Source organism: Balaenoptera acutorostrata, chromosome 9 (assembly GCF_949987535.1).
Source record: "Balaenoptera acutorostrata chromosome 9, mBalAcu1.1, whole genome shotgun sequence".
In the NCBI taxonomy this organism is placed as follows: Eukaryota; Metazoa; Chordata; class Mammalia; order Artiodactyla; family Balaenopteridae; genus Balaenoptera; species Balaenoptera acutorostrata.
Window position 1 is genome coordinate 72303982 of NC_080072.1, and position 20375 is coordinate 72324356.

The 20375-nt window shown below is 40.5% G+C and overlaps 1 protein-coding gene and 1 pseudogene across 1 annotated transcript in view; both read left to right on the top strand.

Annotated features, from left to right (window-relative positions):
* HEPHL1 (hephaestin like 1) overlaps positions 1–20375 on the top strand; it is an 89323-nt gene that overhangs the window by 33174 nt on the left and 35774 nt on the right. The window contains exons 7-10 of the mRNA XM_007189809.2: positions 6612–6751; positions 6896–7027; positions 8713–8924; positions 12128–12278. Coding sequence (XP_007189871.2) covers positions 6612–6751; positions 6896–7027; positions 8713–8924; positions 12128–12278 — 635 coding nt within the window. The remainder of the gene's footprint in view (positions 1–6611; positions 6752–6895; positions 7028–8712; positions 8925–12127; positions 12279–20375) is intronic.
* Positions 17974–19161, top strand: LOC103014425 (induced myeloid leukemia cell differentiation protein Mcl-1 homolog; annotated as a pseudogene).

Here is a 20375-nt window from a genome sequence, read left to right on the forward strand (position 1 = left end):
TGTCATCTGCAAAGGGTGACAACTTTACTTCTTCTTTTCCAATTTGGATTCCTTTTATTTCTTTTTCTTCTCTGATTGCTGTGGCTAGGACTTCCAAAACTATGTTGAATAATAGTGGTGAGAGTGGGTAACCTTGCCTTGCTCCTGATCTTAGTGGAAATGGTTTCAGTTTTTCACCATTGAGGAGGATGTTGGCTGTGGGTTTGTCATATATGGCCTTTATTATGTTGAGGTAAGTTCCCTTTATGCCTACTTTCTGGAGGGTTTTTATCATAAATGGGTGTTGAATTTTGTCAAAAACTTTTTCTGCATCTATTGAGATGATCATATGGTTTTTCTCCTTCAATTTGTTAATATGGTGTATCACATTGATTGATTTGCATATATTGAAGAATCCTTGCATTTCTGGTATAAACCCCACTTGATCATGGTGTATAATCCTTTTAATGTGCTTTTGGATTCCGTTTGCTAGTATTTTGTTGAGGATTTTTGTGTGTATGTTCATATCAGTGATATTGGCCTGTAGTTTTCTTTCTTTGTGAGATCTTTGTCTGGTTTTGGTATCAGGCTGACGGTGGCCTCGTAGAATGAGTTTGGGATTGTTCCTCCCTTGGCTATATTTTGGAAGAGTTTGAGAAAGATTTGTGTTAACTCTTCTTTAAATGTTTGATAGAATTTCCCTGTGAAGCCATCTAGTCCTGGGCTTCTGTTTGTTGGAAGATTTTAAATCCCAGTCTCAATTTCAGTGCTTGTGATTTGTCTGTTTATATTTTCTATTTCTTCCTGGTTCAGTCTCAGAAGGTTGTGCTTTTCTAAGTATTTGTCCATTTCTTCCAGGTTGTCCATTTTATTGGCAGATAGTTGCTTGTAGTAATCTCTCATGATCCTTTGTATTTCTGCAGTGTCACTTGTTACTTCTTTTTCATTTCTAATTCTGTTGATCTGAGTCTTTTCCCTTTTTTTCTTGATGAGTCTGGCTAATGGTTTATCAATTTTGTTTATCTTCTCAAAGAACCAGCTTTTAGTTTTCTTGATCTTTGTTATTTTTTCCTTCATTTCTTTTTCATTTGTTTCTGGTCTGATCTTTATGATTTCTTTCCTTCTGCTAACTTTGGGGGTTTTTTTGTTCTTCTTTCTCTAATTGCTTTATGTGTAAGGTTAGGTTGTTTATTTGAGATGTTTCTTGTTTCTTGAGGTAGGATTGTATTGCTATAGACTTCCCTCTTAGAACTGCTTTTGCTGCATCCCATAGATTTTAGGTCTTCGTGTTTTCATTGTCATTTGTTTCTAGGTATTTTTTGATTTCTTCAGTGATCTCTTGGTTATTAAGTAGTGTATTGTTTAGCCTCCATGTATTTGTATTTTTTACAGATTTTTTCCTGTAATTGATATTTAGTCTCATAGCATTGTGGTCAGAAAAGATACTTGATATGATTTCAATTTTCTTAAATTTACCAAGGTTTGATTTGTGACCCAAGATATGATCTATACTGGAGAATCTTCCAGGAGCACTTGAGAAAAATGTGTATTCTGTTGTTTTTACATGGAATGTCCTATAAATATCAATTAAGTCCATCTTGTTTAATGTATCATTTAAAGCTTGTGTTTCCTTCTTTATTTTCATTTTGGATGATCTGTCCATTGGTGAAAGTGGGGTATTAAAGTCCCCTGCAATTATTGTGTTACTGTTGATTTCCCCTTTTATGGCTGCTAGCCTTTGCCTTATGTATTGAGGTGCTCCTATGTTGGGTGCATAAATATTTACAATTGTTATATCCTCTTCTTGGATTGATCCCTTGATCATTATCTAGTGTCCTTCTTTGTCTCTTGTAATAGTCTTTATTTTAAAGTCTATTATATTTGATATGAGAATTGCTAGTCCAGCTTTCTTTTGATTTCCATTTGCATGGAATATCTTTTTCCATCCCCTCACTTTCACTTTGTATGTGTCCCTAGGTCTGAAATGGGTCTCTTGTAGACAGCATATATACGGATCTTGTTTTTGTATCCATTCAGCCAGTCTATGTCTTTTGGTTGGAGCAGTTAATCCATTTACATTTAAGGTAGTCAACGATATGTATGTTCCTATTACCATTTTCTTAATTGTTTTGGGTTTGCTATTGTAGATCTTTTCCTTCTCTTGTGTTTCCTGCCTAGAGAAGTTCCTTTAGCATTTGCTGTAAAGCTGGTTTGGTGGTGCTGAATTCTCTTAGCTTTTGCTTGTCTGTAAAGCTTTTAATTTCTCTGTCAAATCTGAATGAGATCCTTGCTGGGTAGAGTAATCTTGGTTGTAGGTTTTTCTCTTTCATCACTTTAAATATGTCCTGCCACTCCCTTCTGGCTTGCAGAGTTTCTGCTGAAATATCAGCTGTTAACCTTATGGGGATTCCCTTATGTGTTACTTGTTGTTTTTCCCTTGCTGCTTTTAATATTTGTTCTTTGTGTTTAATTTTTGGTAGTTTGATTAATATGTGTCTTGGCGTGTTTCTCCTTGGATTTATCCTGTATGGGACTCTCTGTGCTTCCTGGACTTGATTAACTATTTCCTTTCCCATATTAGGGAAGTTTTCAACTATAATCTCTTCAAATATTTTCTCAGTCCCTTTCTTTTCTCTTCTTCTTCTGGGACCCCTATAATTCGAATGTTGGTGCATTTAATGTTGTCCCAGAGGTCTCTGAGACTGTCCTCAATTCTTTTCATTCTTTTTCTTTATTCTGCTCTGCAGTAGTTATTTCCACTATTTTATCTTCCAGGTCACTTATCCGTTCTTCTGCCTCAGTTATTCTGCTATTGATTCCTTCTAGAGAATTTTATTTTATTTTATTTTATTTATTTATTTATTTTTGGCTGCTTTTTGGGTCTTCATTGCTGCACGCGGGCTTTTCTCTGGTTGCGACGAGCAGGGGCTACTCCTCGTTGTAGTGTGCATGCTTCTCATTGCGGTGGCTTCTCTTGTGGAGCACAGGCTCTAGGCACGCAGGCTTCAGTAGTTGTGGCACGCGGGCTTCAGTAGTTGTGGCTCGCCGGCTCTAGAGCGCAGGCTCAGTAGTTGTGGCACATGGGCTTAGTTATTCCGCGGCATGTAGGATCTTCCCAGACCAGGGCTCGAACCCGTGTCTCCTGCATTGGCAGGCGGATTCTTAACCATTGCGCCACCAGGGAAGCCCTAGAGAATTTTAATTTCATTTATTGTGTTGTTCATCATTGTTTGTTTGCTCTTTAGTTTTTCTAGGTCCTCATTAAACATTTCTTGTATTTTCTCCTTTCTATTTCCAAGATTTTGGATCATCTTTACTATCATTACTCTGAATTCTTTTTCAGGTAGACTGCCTATTTCCTCTTCATTTGTTTCAAGGGTTTTTACCTTGCTCCTTTACCTGCTGTGTGTTTCTCTGTCTTCTCATTTTGCTTAACTCACTGTGTTTGGGGTCTCCTTTTCGCAGGCTGCAAGTTCATAGTTCCCGTTGTTTTTGGTGTCTGCTCCCAGTGGCTAAGGTTGGTTCAGTGGGTTGTGTAGGCTTCCTGGTGGAGGGGACTAGTGTCTGTGTTCTGGAGGATGAGGCTGGATCTTGTCTTTCTGGTGGGCAGGACCATGTCCGGTGGTGTGTTTTGGGGTGTCTGTGACCTTATTATGATTTTAGGCAGCCTCTCTGCTAATGGGTGGGGTTGTGTTCCTGTCTTGCTAGTTGTTTGGCATAGGATGTCCAGCATTGTAGCTTGCTGGTCATTGAGTGTGGCTGGGTCTTAGTGTTGAGATGGAGATCTATGGGAGAGCTTTTGCCATTTGATATTACGTGGAGCCAGGAGGTCTCTGGTGGACCAATGTCCTGAACTCAGCTCTCCCACCTCAGAGGCACAGGCCTGACACCTGGCTGGAGCACCAAGACCCTTTTGGGAAGTCTGAGGTCTTCTGCCAGCATTCAGTAGGTGTTCTGTAGGAGTTGTTCCACATGTAGATGTTTCTGATATATTTGTGGGGAGGAAGGTGATCTCCACGTCTTACTCCTCTGCCATCTTGAAGGTCTCCCCCAAGGTTTTTCTTTAAAGTCACTCTTTCCCTTATAATCCAGTAGCATGTATTATTTAATATTCAAAATTTTCCAAGATATTACTTCCTCTAAGCTGTGGTTTTTATGAATCTGAAGTGGCTCCTGCACTGTCTCTTTCCCTTTCTGCCAACTGAAGCAGAAGACTCTGAGGCTTTAGAACAGGGCAGTACTCCTCAACATTGTCAAGGTCATCAAAAATGAGGAAAGTATGAGAAATTGTCACACCCAAGAGGAGCCTATGGAGACATGAAGACTAAATGTAATGCTGTATCCTTGGCTTCCCACAGCCATCCGGGCCTGCATCCCCAGCAAGAATCTATCTTATAATCCTTTTAATATTTGAGGGAGTGTTTTAAAAATTGTCTTTGTGGTCAATAAGATACCCTTTGTTTCTTTCATTGTAAATTTCATTCATTCATTCATTCTTCCACCAAACCAATGCACCTGAGGCTTGCCTAAAGAATTTGTGTGGACCATATATGAAAAAGTCTTTGATATGAACATTCTCTATGGACCAGTATTTCTCCATAAACAAAATAATGAAAATTAACATTGAAAATTATTTCTTAGAAGCCTTCCAGAATTCAGAAGCTCCTTATAAAATATGAAATATTAAGCTATATTCAATCAATATTTAATGTAATATGTGACAGCACAATGTACTAAGTGACATAAGGGATGCAGGGAGGTCTAAAACAATGTTCCCAATCTCAGGTAGAGAAAGATGCTGAATGCACAGGAGAAGAGAAGTGATTTTGCAAGTTACAAATAAGATTTAGATGAGTTGTCCAGATGGTGAGTTCTCTGTGTATTCAGAGAGAGCTACGATAACCAGAAAGACTTCACAGAGGAAGTGGAACTTAAGTAGGGTCTTCAAGAATGGTAGAATTTATATAAGTGAATTGTAAAGAGAGGGAAATTTTAGATGCAGGGGTTAATGCAAAGCATCTGCCATAAAGCAGAGTGATTAGATCAGAGAGTGAATGACTGGTGTGGGGGATTTGCATGGGGAACGGGCATTTACATAGAGCAATGCAGAGAGAATTGTGGTAAACTGGATATCCATTGCAGAGGTCCTCCAATCATTTGAACTTTACTTGATTGGCAACTGGCAATTGGAAGCAACTGAAGATTTTGGAGCAGGTAAAATGACAATAAAAATTGCTATTGTGAAGATTAATGTAGTAGTAGTGTGTATGCTGAGAAAAAAACTGAATGTATGGACACCAAGGGGGGAAAGCTGCGGGGGAGTGGGGTGGGATGAACTGGGAGATTGGGATTGACATATATACACTAATATGTATAAAATAGATAGCTAATAAGAACCTGCTGTATAAAAAATTCAAAAAAAATAAAATGCAATTTAAAAAAAGGTTAAGGGCTTCCCTGGTGGCACAGTGGTTGAGAATCTGCCTGCCAATGCAGGGGACATGGGTTTGAGCCCTGGTCTGGGAAGATCCCACATGCTGCGGAGCGGCTAGGCCCGTGAGCCACAATTGCTGAGCCTGTGCGTCTGGAGCCCGTGCTCCGCAACAAGAGAGGCCGCGACAGTGAGAGCCCCGCGCACCGCGATGAAGAGTGGCCCCCGCTTGCCGCAACTGGAGAAAGCCCTCGCACAGAAACGAAGACCCAACACAGCCATAAATAAATAAAAATAAATAAATAAAAATTAAAAAAAAAGAAGTTACATTGCTAGCTTAAGAAGAAAGAAAAAAAATTGATCTTTAAAAAAAAAAAAAGGTAAAGAAAGAAAAAAAGAGTGAGCCAATGTGAGATAGAGGATGCTGTGTGCACAGTTAGGAGGTTTATATAATGGTCCAAGCACAAGGTGAGGAGGACATGCACGTACTGGGGTTGTGACCATGGGAAGGAAGGAAAGGAAAAGATGAAGAAATGAAGGTGAAGAAGAGGAAGGGTGCAAAATAAAAGGTTACAAAGTCAGGATGAACAAGATAAGGAGATGAGGCAGAAAAAGAAGACAAAGCCTGCACGTCTGCAAGAGTGATGGCACCATTGACAGAAATAGAATAGAGATAGTACTAATTGGAAGTTATATTATCGTATTTCACAACTTTGAAATTTGGTATTTCATGTATATAGTTTGTATGGTAACTCCATTGATTAAATTATTTGATTAACTAGACACTCCATTCCTTAATCATGCCAGATATCAGAGCATACTATATGCAGAGTCTATTCATATTGACATCAGCAAGAGATAGAGGGATGCTTATTCTGCAAAGAAACCAGTTAGCTCTTTGTTACTTTGTAGGACACCATTCTGGGACTCCAATATTTGTAATTAAGGAGTTTGCCTGTGCCTTCTTCAGTTGCTGGACCTCTGGGGAAGAAAGTACAATGGCTAAGAGAGAAATGAGCTTGAGCATCAAACAGCTTCTGAAGACTTTTAAGGCTGGTTGACTATTTTGAAGACTGTGCTATCTTTTCTGGAGATATGGGTGGATAAATGGGCTAAAGGCAATACAATAAAGCTCCATAATTAAGGCACTTGGTGGATATGCAGAGGTGTAATCTCAGCCAACTTCCTATTCTTTCCACAGTGACTCTGAGCTCTACTTCACACAAGGGGACAACAGAATAGGAGGAAAATATTGGAAGGCTCAGTATATAGAGTATGTTGATGCAACTTTTACTCGAAGAAAAAGACCTTCTGAGGCAGAAGCCCACCTTGGAATTCTTGGTACAGTGAAACCATCTGTCATGTTTTGAACAGGGGAAATGTTTTAGTAGGACATGCACACCTAACATGGAATGACTCTTCTCCTGCTCCTATCCACTTCTCTCTTTTCATCCTCTTATCCCTCCTTCTCTTAATATTTCTCAGGTCCCATCATCAAGGCAGAGGTGGGTGATACTCTGTTAGTGACCTTTGCTAACAAAGCCGACAAGGTCTACAGTATTTTGCCCCACGGTGTGATCTATGACAAGGCCTCTGATGCAGCCCCAAATGTAGATGGTAAGTCCCAGCCTCTGCCTTGGGAGGAAACAGGATGAGTGAGCAAAGGACTTGAAACTGGACAGACCTGGTTCAAATCCTGGTCCCTTTACTTACCAGCCCTGTGAGCTTGAGCAGCTATTTCAACTTTCTGAACCTTATTCTTCTCACCTATCAAATGCAGATAATGACACTCACCTCATAGGGCTTTGGGAAAGGATGGAGAGAATTTAGGACAGGGTCTGGCCCACAGTAGGTACTTAGGAAATGTTAATGCCTTTCCTTTTCCCTCAGTAATGTAATAAATCTCAAAGTGAGCTACTTTCACAGTCACCCCACTTCTCTAAGATGGAGAGCTTTTCTGCTGCATTTGGATGGGATCTGTGGCTGAAGGCTGAAAGGGAACTCTGATTTCCAATGTTTTGTTGAAATCAAAATCTTACACGTGGTCTTTACTTTGTCTCTATTGACAAATATTTATTTAAAACCAGTATTATGCGCTTACCATCATACACGGCCTCTCCCAATCACAGAGTATGTAGCCCAGGCTCTCTACATGTAAGAAAGGCAGCTTCTACCCAGTGGCTGCAGGGGCTATCCTTCCATTCATGATACTGCTTTTGGGAAACTCCTGGTCGCGTTGGAAGCCTTCCCCATCACTACAACAGACATCATGACTCCTGGGATACTTACTTCTTCATGCCCAAGTATGAGGCCGGTCACAGTCCAGAGCAGGTGATGGGGAGGGGACAGAGAAGGAAGGAACAGAGGGAGTATTCCCCCTCTCTACACCCACCCTCCCCTCCCCCTGCCGCAGCAACATTTCCTGTGCCTGCAGTCTCTTCCTTGGTCAAAATGCTCACAATGACTTTTGTGTGTGTGCAGAAAGAACACTAGTGACAGTGCAAATGTCCACATTTTCTATTGTTTAACTCAGAAAACTTACTGGGCACCTTTTTGCAAAGCTCTGGACAAGATGCAGAAAGTCTCTGGCCCCAGTCTAGTTGGAGAGACTCAGTGTGTTCATTTGGCTATATAATGTGAGGGTTAAGTGCAAAGTCTTTGGAATCAGACAGCCCTGAATTTGAATCCCAGATCTGCCATTTATCAGCTTTGTTACCTTGGGCCTTCGCTTACCTCCTCTAACTTGTAGTTATTTGGGTTATTCCTAGTTCAACCTTCTAGATTTCAAACTCTTTAAAGATAGGTCTCTTGTTTAACTTTTTGGGGTGTCCTCTGCAAGGCCAAGTATAATATATTCCACATGGAAGGTACTCAATGATATTTTATGAATTTACATTTATATATTAATACATAAGTGGGCAATTATCGCTCTTCTAACATTTGCTAAGCCTGGTAGATGAATAAGAAGTAGTATCTGTGAAGATATTAAATGTAATCTGTGAGGAAGATAATCCTTTTTTTTTTTTTTTTTTTTTCAAACATCTTTATTGAAGTATAATTGCCTTACAATAGTGTGTTAGCATCTGCTTTATAACAAAGAGAAGATAATCCTTTGATATAAGCTTCTATCTCATGAAACAGCAGATTGTGGCAGTGGCCTCGCTGGTAGGATACAGTGAAAACAACTGTCCTTCCACAAAGTACATCATCAGAGAGAGACACACCAGGGCTGGAAGACCCAGTGTGACAAGTTTAGTGTTCTTGGCTGTTGCTTTGAATAACTGTTTCATTTATCTCCTCAGGATTTCTGAAGCCAGGGGCACATGTTAAGCCAGGTGAAACTTTCACATACAGGTGGACGGTGCCTGAAAGCGTAAGCCCAACAGCTGATGATCCCCCCTGTCTGACCTATCTTTACTTCTCAGCTGTTGCGCCAATCAAGGACACCAGCTCTGGCCTTGTAGGGCCTTTGCTAGTCTGTAAAAAGGGCATTCTCAATGCTGATGGGACACAGGTAGGCCATCAAAGGTCACCAAGTTCTTCTCAGGGTTGTATGTGAGAGAGATCAGTAATATGGCTAGGGAGTAAATATTAATAAAGAGTCAGTTACAAAAAGTGATTTTTCCTCATTGCTCTTGAAATTGACTTCTACGAAATGAGGATTTTATTTTATTTTGTTTTTCCTTAATTTAAGATCTGAATTTTAATTTAAGGTAATTTTAATGTAATTAAAATTTTAATTTTCAGATCTTAAATGTAAATTTAAGATCTGAAAGTTACAGATGCCCACCTAGAAAACCAGGATTTCTGCTTGTTGTGGCTGGAATTTGGTGGGTCTCTTTCCCTGTGCATTGCTTTGATTCTAGAAGCTTCAGAGATCTATATGAAATGCAAATTGGGAACATTTTGGTGGGCAAGTTTTCTCAAACTTGGCCACACATTGGAATCACCTGGGGGGACCTTTTAAACATCCTTTATTCAGGTGTTCCAGACCAATTAAATCAGAATCTCCAGGTGACTCCTATGTGCAACCAAGTTTGAGAACCCCTGTAGCTCACCACTATAATCTGGAAATTAGTCACTATGACCGAAGGAACAAGAAAGCAAGTAGATTGTTTCTTGCAAGTCCCAACTTAGAAGTTTCGATTAAGCCACACTGATTAGTGTGGCAAAGCATAGCATTTCAAACTATGTCTGCATGATATTAAACATATTGATGAAAAGAGGAAAAGCCAGCCATTTAACCATTTTAAATTACTTTACCAATCAGAAATAGCAAGCTATTTATTTAAATGGTATATTTTGTAATATTTGGCATTAATCCTAGTTCTGTAGAGAAAAAGAACAATTAGGATGTGTATATAGATAGAAAGAAAACTATTATAAGGAGTTGGCCCACATGACTATGGAGGATGACAAGTTTCAAGATCTGCAGGGTGAGTCACAGCAAGAGACCCAGGAGACCCAAAAGGCCAGCAGGAGGAGCCTGTGTTTAAGTTTGAGTCCAAAGGCAGGAAAAAGCTGTTGTTCCATTTCAAAGGCAGGAGGAATCCCCATTTACCTGTGAGAGGGTCAGACTTTTTGTTGTTCTGCTAAGGCCTTCAACTGATTGGATGAGGCCCACCCACATTAAGGAGGGCAATCTACTTTACTCAGTCTACTGAATCAAATGTTAATCTCATCCAAGCACACCCTCATGGAAACAGCTAGAATAAGGTTTGACCAAATATCTGGGCACCCTATAGCCCAGTCAAGTTGGCACATAAAATTAATCATTACACAGGGTCCTATCACCTACCTTCTAACCTTCTCCTGGGCTAATATCCCACTTTTATAGACCCAGTTACATTCCAAATAACTCTCAGATGATGAGGTTCTTCAACTGAACTCCTTTCAATGGTTCCTTCTCATCTTGTGTACAATTGCAATCACAGTTAATAACAGTTAACATTGAATACTTAGTATTTGCCAGATGTTGTGTTGAGTGTTTTACCTATAGTATCTAATTTACCTTCCAAAAAAACATGAAGTAGGGACTACTCATATCCTCCGTTTGCAAATGAGGGAATTAGGCTTAGAGAAGACAAGTCATTTGTCCCAGTTTTCACAGCATTTAAGCAGAATGGCACTAGAACCCAAGATCTTTTAAAATATATTTGACACCTTGTCCCCCTCCAGTTTTTTATATTGTATTTTGAAAAATTTTAAGCCTATATTGTTTCTTTCCTTAGCCAATGATCTTAAATTATTGCCTTCTAAAACACCATGTGATAAAAGCAGTAAGTGTACATAAGGTATAGTAAGAACATAAAGCAAAGAATACCCTAACTTCAATGAAGAGTTAAAGCTTCACAGGGGTGGGACAGCTAAGCTGACCCTTGAAGTTGGATTACAGTGGGAGACCATCAAAGTTGAGGGGGTACACGCATAAAGGACAGAGGCTTGCTGAACATAGCAAGTTCAGATTGCTGCAAGGATCTTGGTCTTACTTCAGTCCAAGTGCCAGGAGGGAAGGGCTGAGAGATGAGGCTGAACAGGTAGGCAGGGACTGATCACTGTGAGTTTAGATTGTATTCTCCAGATTAAGTAGAGAGATATGATCAGATGGCACTGCTGAGGATCCCTCTGGAGCAGGCAGCAGGATGAAGGGTAGATTGGAAGGGAGCACATTAGAGATGGGAAGATGGTTGAGGGACAGAAAATACAGTTACCTCTCTGGTTCAGCTTTAAATAAAAGTAGATTTCAGCAGTTCAAGATGCTGTTTGGTCAGACAGGCTCAAAAAAGACGGATTAGGAATATACACAGTGGGAAGTAATCCCTGAATATCAACTCAAATTAACATAACATAGTGAAGTCCATGGGTTACGTGAATTCATTATTTCACTCAAAAACACCTATTGAGCGCCTACTTTTCCAGTCATTTTTGTTGGAGCTGGGGATACAGAGAGGGACCTAAAACTTCCCTACTCTCACAAAGCCTACATTGCAGTGGGGCAACATCAAAAAATATAAGTGCATAAATAAAATATAATTTCAGGTGGAGATAAGTGCTATGAAGAAAAGTAAAGTGTGGTAGAGTAAACTGAGTGAGTTTGCAGGCAGGATGGAAGATGAGTGACTGTTTTGTATAGGGTGGTCAGGGAAGGGCACTCTGAGGAGGTGATGTCTGTGTAGGGAATGGAACAGAATAAAGGATTGAGCCAGGCAAGACCTAGGAGAACCTTCTATACAATGGGAACAGCACACACAAAGGCCCTGAGGCATGAATGAAGTTGGTGTGTTCACAGAAGAGCAAAAGGCCAGGGTAGCTGGAATAAGTTAGGGAGTGATACATGGAGATGAGGCCAGAGAGAGAGAGGCTGAGGCCAGAGAGAGAGAGGCCGAGGCCAGGACTTGGAGTCTAGGGTAGGGAAAATAAGACAGTGATGACCAGCCTGAAAATAGGATTACCACAGGGAAGGAAAGCTTCTGAGCAACGACTTATTTCCTCTAAGGAGGTCACATGGACAGGGAGAAGGATATAATGAGGAAGATGAATTTGTTGGGTGTAGAATGAATTTATCAGAAACCTGATTTACAAAATGACCTAGTAAATCTATGGCTGACATTGACCCTAATTTACTTTGTGTTACTTTGTGTTAACTTTGAAAGTGAAGTACAGCTAAGAAGTCCTCCAAGCTGTACTTTAATACATTCATTTCTTTCTTCTCTATAGAAAGGAATAGACAAGGAATTTTACCTATTATTCACAGTCTTTGATGAGAATCTGAGCAGGTATCTTGATGAAAATATTCAGAAGTTTACCTGGCGTCCCTTCAGTGTTGACAAGGACGACAAAGAGTTTGTGAAGTCCAACCGAATGCATGGTATGAAAAATGTTTTTCCCTCCTGTAAAGGAAAGTCATAATTGCATTTGAAGTGAAAATGTTTGGAATGCTTTAACTATCTTAAGTTTGGTTTCTTGGGTATTGTTCTTGGTCATGATGAAAATATTTCATGGCTTCAGACTCACAAGGTATGGTGAAACCTCCCTATCTCGAGAGATGTGAAACTTAATTAATACTTCTAAAGCACTTTATCAGCCTTAGATAAAGCAATACAAAATTTGAACTAGCAAAGATCACAGTACATCATAAATGTAGAAAATTACTGACAAAATGCCCTCCCTTGGGTTTGCAATAATGTTATTAAGTCTGATAATCCAGGTGATAATTGGAAATAATTATTATCCAGCAAGGCATCTCTTATCAAGTTGTATGTATGACTATCTAAAGTGTTAATTTGTAAAACATTAGCCATTCCTATCCAAGATCTTCATGTAGGAGAAATTAGTTAATTATCCTTCTCTGTCTCTTTTATATCAGTTGTTAACAATAGAAAACCCACATTGTAATTGGTGTGAGTAACATGGGATTCTTGTTAGTCTTGGAGAGATTACCCAAGGTGGCAGAGTAATGCACAAGAGTCCAAACTCAAATGGCCACCAGAGTGTGGAGTCAACAAAAATGCTTAGAGGGGAGGGATCAAGACGGTGGAGTAGGAGGATGTGGAACTCATCTCCTCCCACAAACACATCAAAAACACATCTACATGACATGATACTATACATAGAGAATCCTAAAGATGCTACCAGAAAACTACTAGAGCTTATCAATGAATTTGGTAAAGTAGCAGGATAAAAAATTAATGCACAGAAATCTCTAACATTCCTATACACTAATAATGAAAAATCTGAAAGTGAAATTAAGAAAACACTCCCATTTACCACTGCAACAAAAAGAATAAAATATCTAGGAATAAACCTATCTAAGGAGACAAAAGACCTGTACGCAGAAAATTATAAGACACTGAAGAAAGAAATTAAAGATGATACAAATAGATGGAGAGATATACACGTTCTTGGATTGGAAGAATCAACATTGTGAAAATGACTCTACTACCCAAAGCAATCTACAGATTCAAGGCAATCCCTATCAAATTACCACTGGCATTTTTCACAAAACTAGAACAAAAAATTTCACAATTGGTATGGAAACAAAAAAGACCCTGAATAGCCAAAGCAATCTTGAGAAAGAAAAACGGAGCTGGAGGAATCAGGCTCCCAGACGTAAGACTATACTACAAAGCTACAGTAATCAAGACAGTATGGTACTGGCACAAAAAAAAAAAAAAGGATCAATGGAACAGGATAGAAAGCCCAGAGGTAAACCCATGCACATATGGTCACCTTACCTTTGATAAAGGAGGCAAGAATACACAGTGGAGAAAAGACAGCCTCTTCAATAAGTGGTGCTGGGAAAACTGTACAGCTACATGTAAAAGAATGAAATTACAACACTGCCTAACACAACACGCAAAAATAAACTCAAAATGGATTAAAGACCTAAATGTAAGGCCAGACACTATCAAACTCTTAGAGGAAAACATAGGCAGAACACTCTATGACATAAATCACAGCAAGATCTTTTTTGACCCACCTCATATAGAAATGAAAATAAAAACAAAAATAAACAAATGGGACCTAATGAAACTTAAAAGCTTTTGCACAGCAAAGGAAACCATAAACAAGACGAAAAGACAACCCTCAGAATGGGAGAAAATATTTGCAAATGAAGCAACTGACAAAGGATTAATCTCCAAAATTTACAAGCAGCTCATGCAGCTCAATATGAAAAAAACAAACAACTCAATCCAAAAGTGGGCAGAAGACCTAAATAGACATTTCTCCAAAGAAGATATAGAGATTGCCAACAAACAACACATGAAAGAATGCTCAACATCATTAACCATTACAGAAATGCAAGGCAAAACTACAATGAGATATCATCTCACACCAGTCAGAATGGGCATCATCAAAAAATCTACAAACAGTAAATGCTGGAGAGGGTGTGGAGAAAAGGGAACCCTCTTGCACTGTGTGTGGGAATGTAAATTGATACAGCCACTATGGAGAACAGTATGGAGGTTCCTTAAAAAACTAAAAATAGAACTACCATACGACCCAGCAATCCCATTACTGGGCATATACCCTGAGAAAACCATAATTCAAAAAACAAATACCATATGCTAACACATATATATGGAATCAAAAATTCATAATTCATGTACTACAATGTTCATTGCAGCTCTATTTACAATAGCCAGGACATGGAAGCAATCTAAGTGTCCATTGACAGATGAATGGATAAAGAAGATGTGGCACATATATACAATGGAATATTACTGAGCCATAAAAAGAAAGGAAACTGAGTTATTTGTAGTGAGGTGGATGGACCTAGAGGCTGTCATACAGAGTGAAGTAAGTCAGAAAGAGAAAAACAAATACCGTATGCTAACACATATATATGGAATCTTAAAAAAAAAAAAAAAAAGGTCATGAAGAACCTAGGGGCAAGACAGGAATAAAGACGCAGACCTACTAGAGACTGGACTTGAGGATACGGGGAGGGGGAAGGGTAAGCTGTGATAAAGTGAGAGAGTGGCGTGGACATATATACACTACGAAATGTAAAATAGATAGCTACTGGGAAGCAGCTGCATAGCACAGGGAGATCAGCTTGGTGCTTTGTGACCACCTAGAGGGGTGGGATAGGGAGGGTGGGAGGGAGGGAGACGCAAGAGGGAAGAGCTATGGGGATATATGTATATGTATAACTGATTCACTTTGTTATAAAGCAGAAACTAACACACCATTGTAAAGCAATTATATTCCAATTAAGATGTTAAAAGAAAAAAACTGGGCTTGACAGCTAAAGAGGAATAATTATAATTTAAATAAAAATAAAAACTGTAGACATGTATTTTTGTGACTACAATTTCATAGAAACTCACTTTCATGACTATGGACTTTATAAACTATAATTTTAAAAAGTGACTACAATTACATTTGCATAAAATGTCATGAATGAATAAAAACCAAAAAAAACACATCTACATGTGGAACAATTCTCACTGAAAACTAACTGAAGTCTGGCAGAAAGACTCGTATGCAACCAAGGAGAAAAGAAAGATCTAATGGGATGTGTATGAAGGGAAGAGAATCAATCAGGTAGGGAACTGCGCCCCTGGGAGGGGACTCAGAAGAAGAGGGAGATTACACAGGCAGAGATCCTCCCTGCCTCCCTGGGGAGTGAGTGTTTTGAGCCACATGTCGTGCACCTCAGTCCTGGGGTCCAATGCCAGGAAGATGAGTCCCTTAGACTGGTTGAAGGGCCAGTGGGACTAATAGGAAGGCTGAAGGAAGGCTGGGCTCCACTCACGAGCAGCATGCACATGTTTGCTTACTCCTGAAACAGGGCAGAGAGGGAAGATTGAAACAGCATAGGCGGCTGGACAGCTTCCTGTGATTGCCCTGGCATGCGCCCCAGCCTGAACCTAGCAACTGCTACAGGCCTGCTTGCTTCATGACATAGCTCCACTGGGGTGACAGCTACTGTGGCCAAGGGGTGAGAGCTTGGCTGTGAGACACAAATGAGTCCAGACCTGAAGCAGTGTCTGAGCAGGGCAGTGGCAGCCATTTCTGGTGCGTACATAGGCAGTGCACCAGAAGCAGTCCCAATATCTGACTACAGCTGAACTGCCACAGCCTGGGCCTCAACCCATGCCAAGTGCCTGCTCCAACCCCTTTTGCTCCAGCACTGCTCCCCTCTGAGGTGAGGGTGCCGGTGTTGGGAGTAGGGAGAGCACACGCTTGAAGGGATGGAGCAAACTCAGACCTGACTCTCAGGGCTTCTGCTCCAGCAACTTGGACCTGTCCCTGCCCCTGATAGGGTGGTGACAGCCACTAAGCAGAGAGGAAACCTTGTCTCACACCTGGCTCTGGCCCTAGCCCATCTATCTCCAGCCCCACCTCCTACCAAGGTGATAGCTGCCAGCACACCCTGGGGAAAGACATAACTTGTGCTCATGTCAGATCCAGCTCTCCCATAAAAACCACTGGGCACATGCGGACTGTAAAAGAATGCTCCCACATAAGGACACCCCTTCTAGATCACAGTAGGTAACTGTTTCACCTACTTTCATAGTCAGATAAAGTTAAGCAAAATGAGAAAACAAAGGAATTTGTTTTAATTGAAAGAGCAAGAGAAAACCCCTGAAAACACAACTAATAAAACAAATTACCAGATAAAATGCTCAAAGCAATAGTAATAAGAATGCTGGCTGAATTAGGGGAAAGAATATATGAACACAGTGAGAATTTTAACAAGAAACTAGAAAATATAAAAAAGAACCAGTCAGAAATGAAGAATAAAATAACTGAAATGAAAACACACTAGAAGGAATTAACAGCAGACTAGGTTATACAAAAGAACACATAAGTGATCTGGAAGAAAAAATAAAGGAAATCACCCATTCAGAACAGCAAAAAGAAAACAAATTTTAAAAGTGAGAACAGTTTAAGGGGTCTCTAGGTCAACATCAAATGTACCAACATTCACATTACAGGGGTCCCAGAAGGAGGAGAGACAGAAAAGGATCAAAAATGTATTTGATGAAATTATGGCTGAAAACTTCCAAAACAGATATCCAGATACAAGAAGCACAGGGTGTCCCAGACAAGATGAAGCCAAACAGACCCACACGAAGACATGTCATAATTAAAATGGCAAAAGTTAAAGAGCAAATTCTAAAGGCAGCAAGCAAAAAACAAAGAGTCATATACAAGCGAATGCTTGCAAGGCTATCAGCTGATATTTCTGCAGAAACATTGCAGAACAGAAGGGAGTGGCATGATATATTCAAAGTACTGAAAGGGAAATACCTGCAACCTAGGATATTGTACCCAGCAAGATTATCATTTAAAATAGAAAGAGAGTTAAAGAACTTCTCAGACAAGCAAACACTAAAGGAGTTCATCGATACTAAACCTAGTCTAAAAGAAATGTTAACGGTTCTTCTCTAAGTGGAAAAGAAAAGGCTATAACAAGAAGTAGGAATCTATAGGAAAGAAAAAATTCCACTACTAAAGGCAAATATAGGGTAAAGGCTGAGGATCAATCACTTAAATAAGCTTGTACAAAGATTAAAAGAAAAAAATGGTAATATCAAATATAACTACAGTACTCAGTAAAGAAAGAAACATGAAGATATAAAATATAACATCAAAAACACAAAATGTGTGGGAGGGGAGTAAACCATGTAGATCTTTCAGAATGTGTTTGAACTTAAATGACTATCAGTTTAAAACAAGTAGATATAGGTCATCATATATGATCCCATGGTAACCACGAATCAAAAACCTACAACAGATACACAAAAACTAGAGAGAAAGGAACACACAAACGTACCACTAAAGAAAATCATCAAACCACAAGTGAAGAAACTAAAAGAAGAAGAACTACAAAAACAACTGGAACACAAGTAACAAAATGGCAATAAGTACATATCTATCAATAATCATTTTAAATGTTAATGGACTGAATACTCCAATCAAAAGACATAGGGTGGACTGGCCCTAAAACCATGATCTAGGAGCGCCTCTCTCAGTTGTTACTTCCGCTCTTCAAGATAGGAGTCGGGGCATACCCCATTTTTCTCAGGAAGCGGAAGCGGCGGTTTGAGATGCTCGGCCTCAAGAGAAACACAGTAATCGGACTCAAACTCTACTGGGGGGGGACCGGATTGGGACCAGGTAGCGTCAGCAGCTCGTCTCCTCCGGGGAGGCAGCTTTTGGCTGCGGGAAAGGAGGCCACGGCCCGGCGGGAGGTAGGAGGAGGGGAAGATGGCACGGTGCCCCCCGAGCCCCTCACCCTCACCCCCTCCACCCCCTCCACCCCCTCCCCCCCGGCCACTCTCACGCCCGACGCCTGGAGGGTCACGCGGCCCTCACCCATTGGCGCCGAGGGCCCCGACATCACCACGACCCCCGCCAGGCTGCTATTCTTTGCACCCACCCGCCGTGCCTCGCTGCCTGAGGAGATGGAATCCTTGGCCTCCGATGCCATCATGTAGCCCGAAGACGAGCTGGACAGGTGGGAGCTGGAGCCTCTGGGGAAGTGGCTGGCTGTCCTGCCTTTGCTGGAGTTGGTTGGCGAGGCCAGTAACAGCCCCAGCACGGACGGCTCACTCCCCTCGATGCCGCCCCCAGCAGAGGAGGAGGAGGACGAGTTGTACCGGCAGTCCCTGGAGATTATCTCTCGATACCTCCGGGAGCAGGCAACCGGCGCCAAGGACGTGAAGCCACTGGGCGGGTCAGGGGCCGCCAGCTAGAAGGCGTTAGAGACCGTGCAATGGGTCGGGGACGGTGTGCAACACAGCCACGAGACGGCCTTCCAAGGCATGCTTCAGAAACTGGACATCAAAAACGAAGACGATGTCAAATCTTTGTCTCGAGTGATGGTCCATGTTTTCAGTGACAGAGTTACAAACTGGGGCAGCATTGTGACTCTTCTTTCTTTTGGTGCCTTTGTGGCCAAACACTTGAAGAGTATAAACCAAGAAATCTGCATCGAACCATTAGCAGAAAGCATCACAGATGTTCTCGTAAGGACAAAACAAGACTGGCTAGTCAAACAAAGAGGCTGGGATGGGTTTGTGGACTTCTTCCATGGAGAGGACCTAGCAAACGGCCTCAGAAATGTGCTGCTGGCTTTTGCAGGTGTTGCTCGAGTAGGAGCTGGTTTGGCGTATCTAATACGATAGGCTTTTAAGTGCAATAATTGTCTCTTAACCAACTCCAGCCACCAAAGCCACATACGCCTGCTGTGAAATCAGATGTATTTATGAAGTTGGACTTCAGGCTGTGCAGGCCATAACCTCCAAGATTTCTACTCTAGCAATGGAGAAAAGCAAGTGGCAGGAGGCTTATGGCTAACAGGAATAAATACATGGGAAAAGTAGTCCCCCTTGAAGAGTCACTGTCTGAAAGAAGTGAAAGAAGCAGAGTTCAGTTTCAGCAACAGGCAAACTTTGGGAGGCCACAGAGGAGGACTTTTAGATTTAGTGAAGATGGTAGGGTGGAGAGACTAATTACTTGCCTAGAACAGGAAAGTGGCCAGTAGCCAGGCTAGTCATAGAGTTCATTAAATATGCCCACTGAATCCATTAACTTCTATAGTGTTAAAATAGAAACACTAACAACGCCAGTGGCATGTGTAAAATGGATTTAAGCTACAAGTAATAGAACCTATGACTAGAAGCCTCAACACTGTACCACAGAGTGTGAAGGGAAGCTTTATCCTCTATAATTAGCTTTCCTAGATGTGCTTCTTGAATAGAAAGTCCAATGCTCAGGATGTTTATACCTGTTCTACTTTGGCTTGGTTTGAGTGATTCCTAGTTTATTTGCCTAGTGCTATGGCCAAGAATACTTGACTTAAGGCTCAATTACAAATCTGGAATATTCTGTTTTTAAGACAAAAACTTGTATTCGTCTGTAAAAATTGTATATATTTTTGCAGAACATCTATTTGAAATGTAAAGGGAGAAAAGTCTGAAATTACATTAGTTTCTTCATACCCTTTTGAAATTTACAACTTCTGTAGTTAGGAACCTGTTTCTTATAGCTTTTCTATTCTAAATTTTGTGCTAGTCAGTTCTAGATTGTATACAGAACCAACTGATTTAATTGTACGCAACCTGGCTGTAGTACAACAATTCTGATTCATAAGTATGCAGGCTTTAATTTTCCTATCTGATTTTGGTAAGTATTTCTTAAATAGCTGTTTGGGGTTTTTTGTTTTTTGTTTTTTAACCTGGGACTGAGAAATTGAGGAATGGAAATTAATCCTTTCACTTTGTTACATGTGGGTTTTCAATAATTGAGTCAAGGTTTTAAGGTTTTATTGGGGGGTGGGGCACATGGTTTGATGACTTACAAATAATGGGCTCTGATTGGGCAGCTACTCATTTGAGTTCCTTCCATTTGACTTAATTTAACTGGTGAAATTTAAACTGAGTTCATGAGCTCATCTTCAAAGCTTTTGCTAAAAGATTTTCAGCTGTTCCAAATGGGACTTATTAGG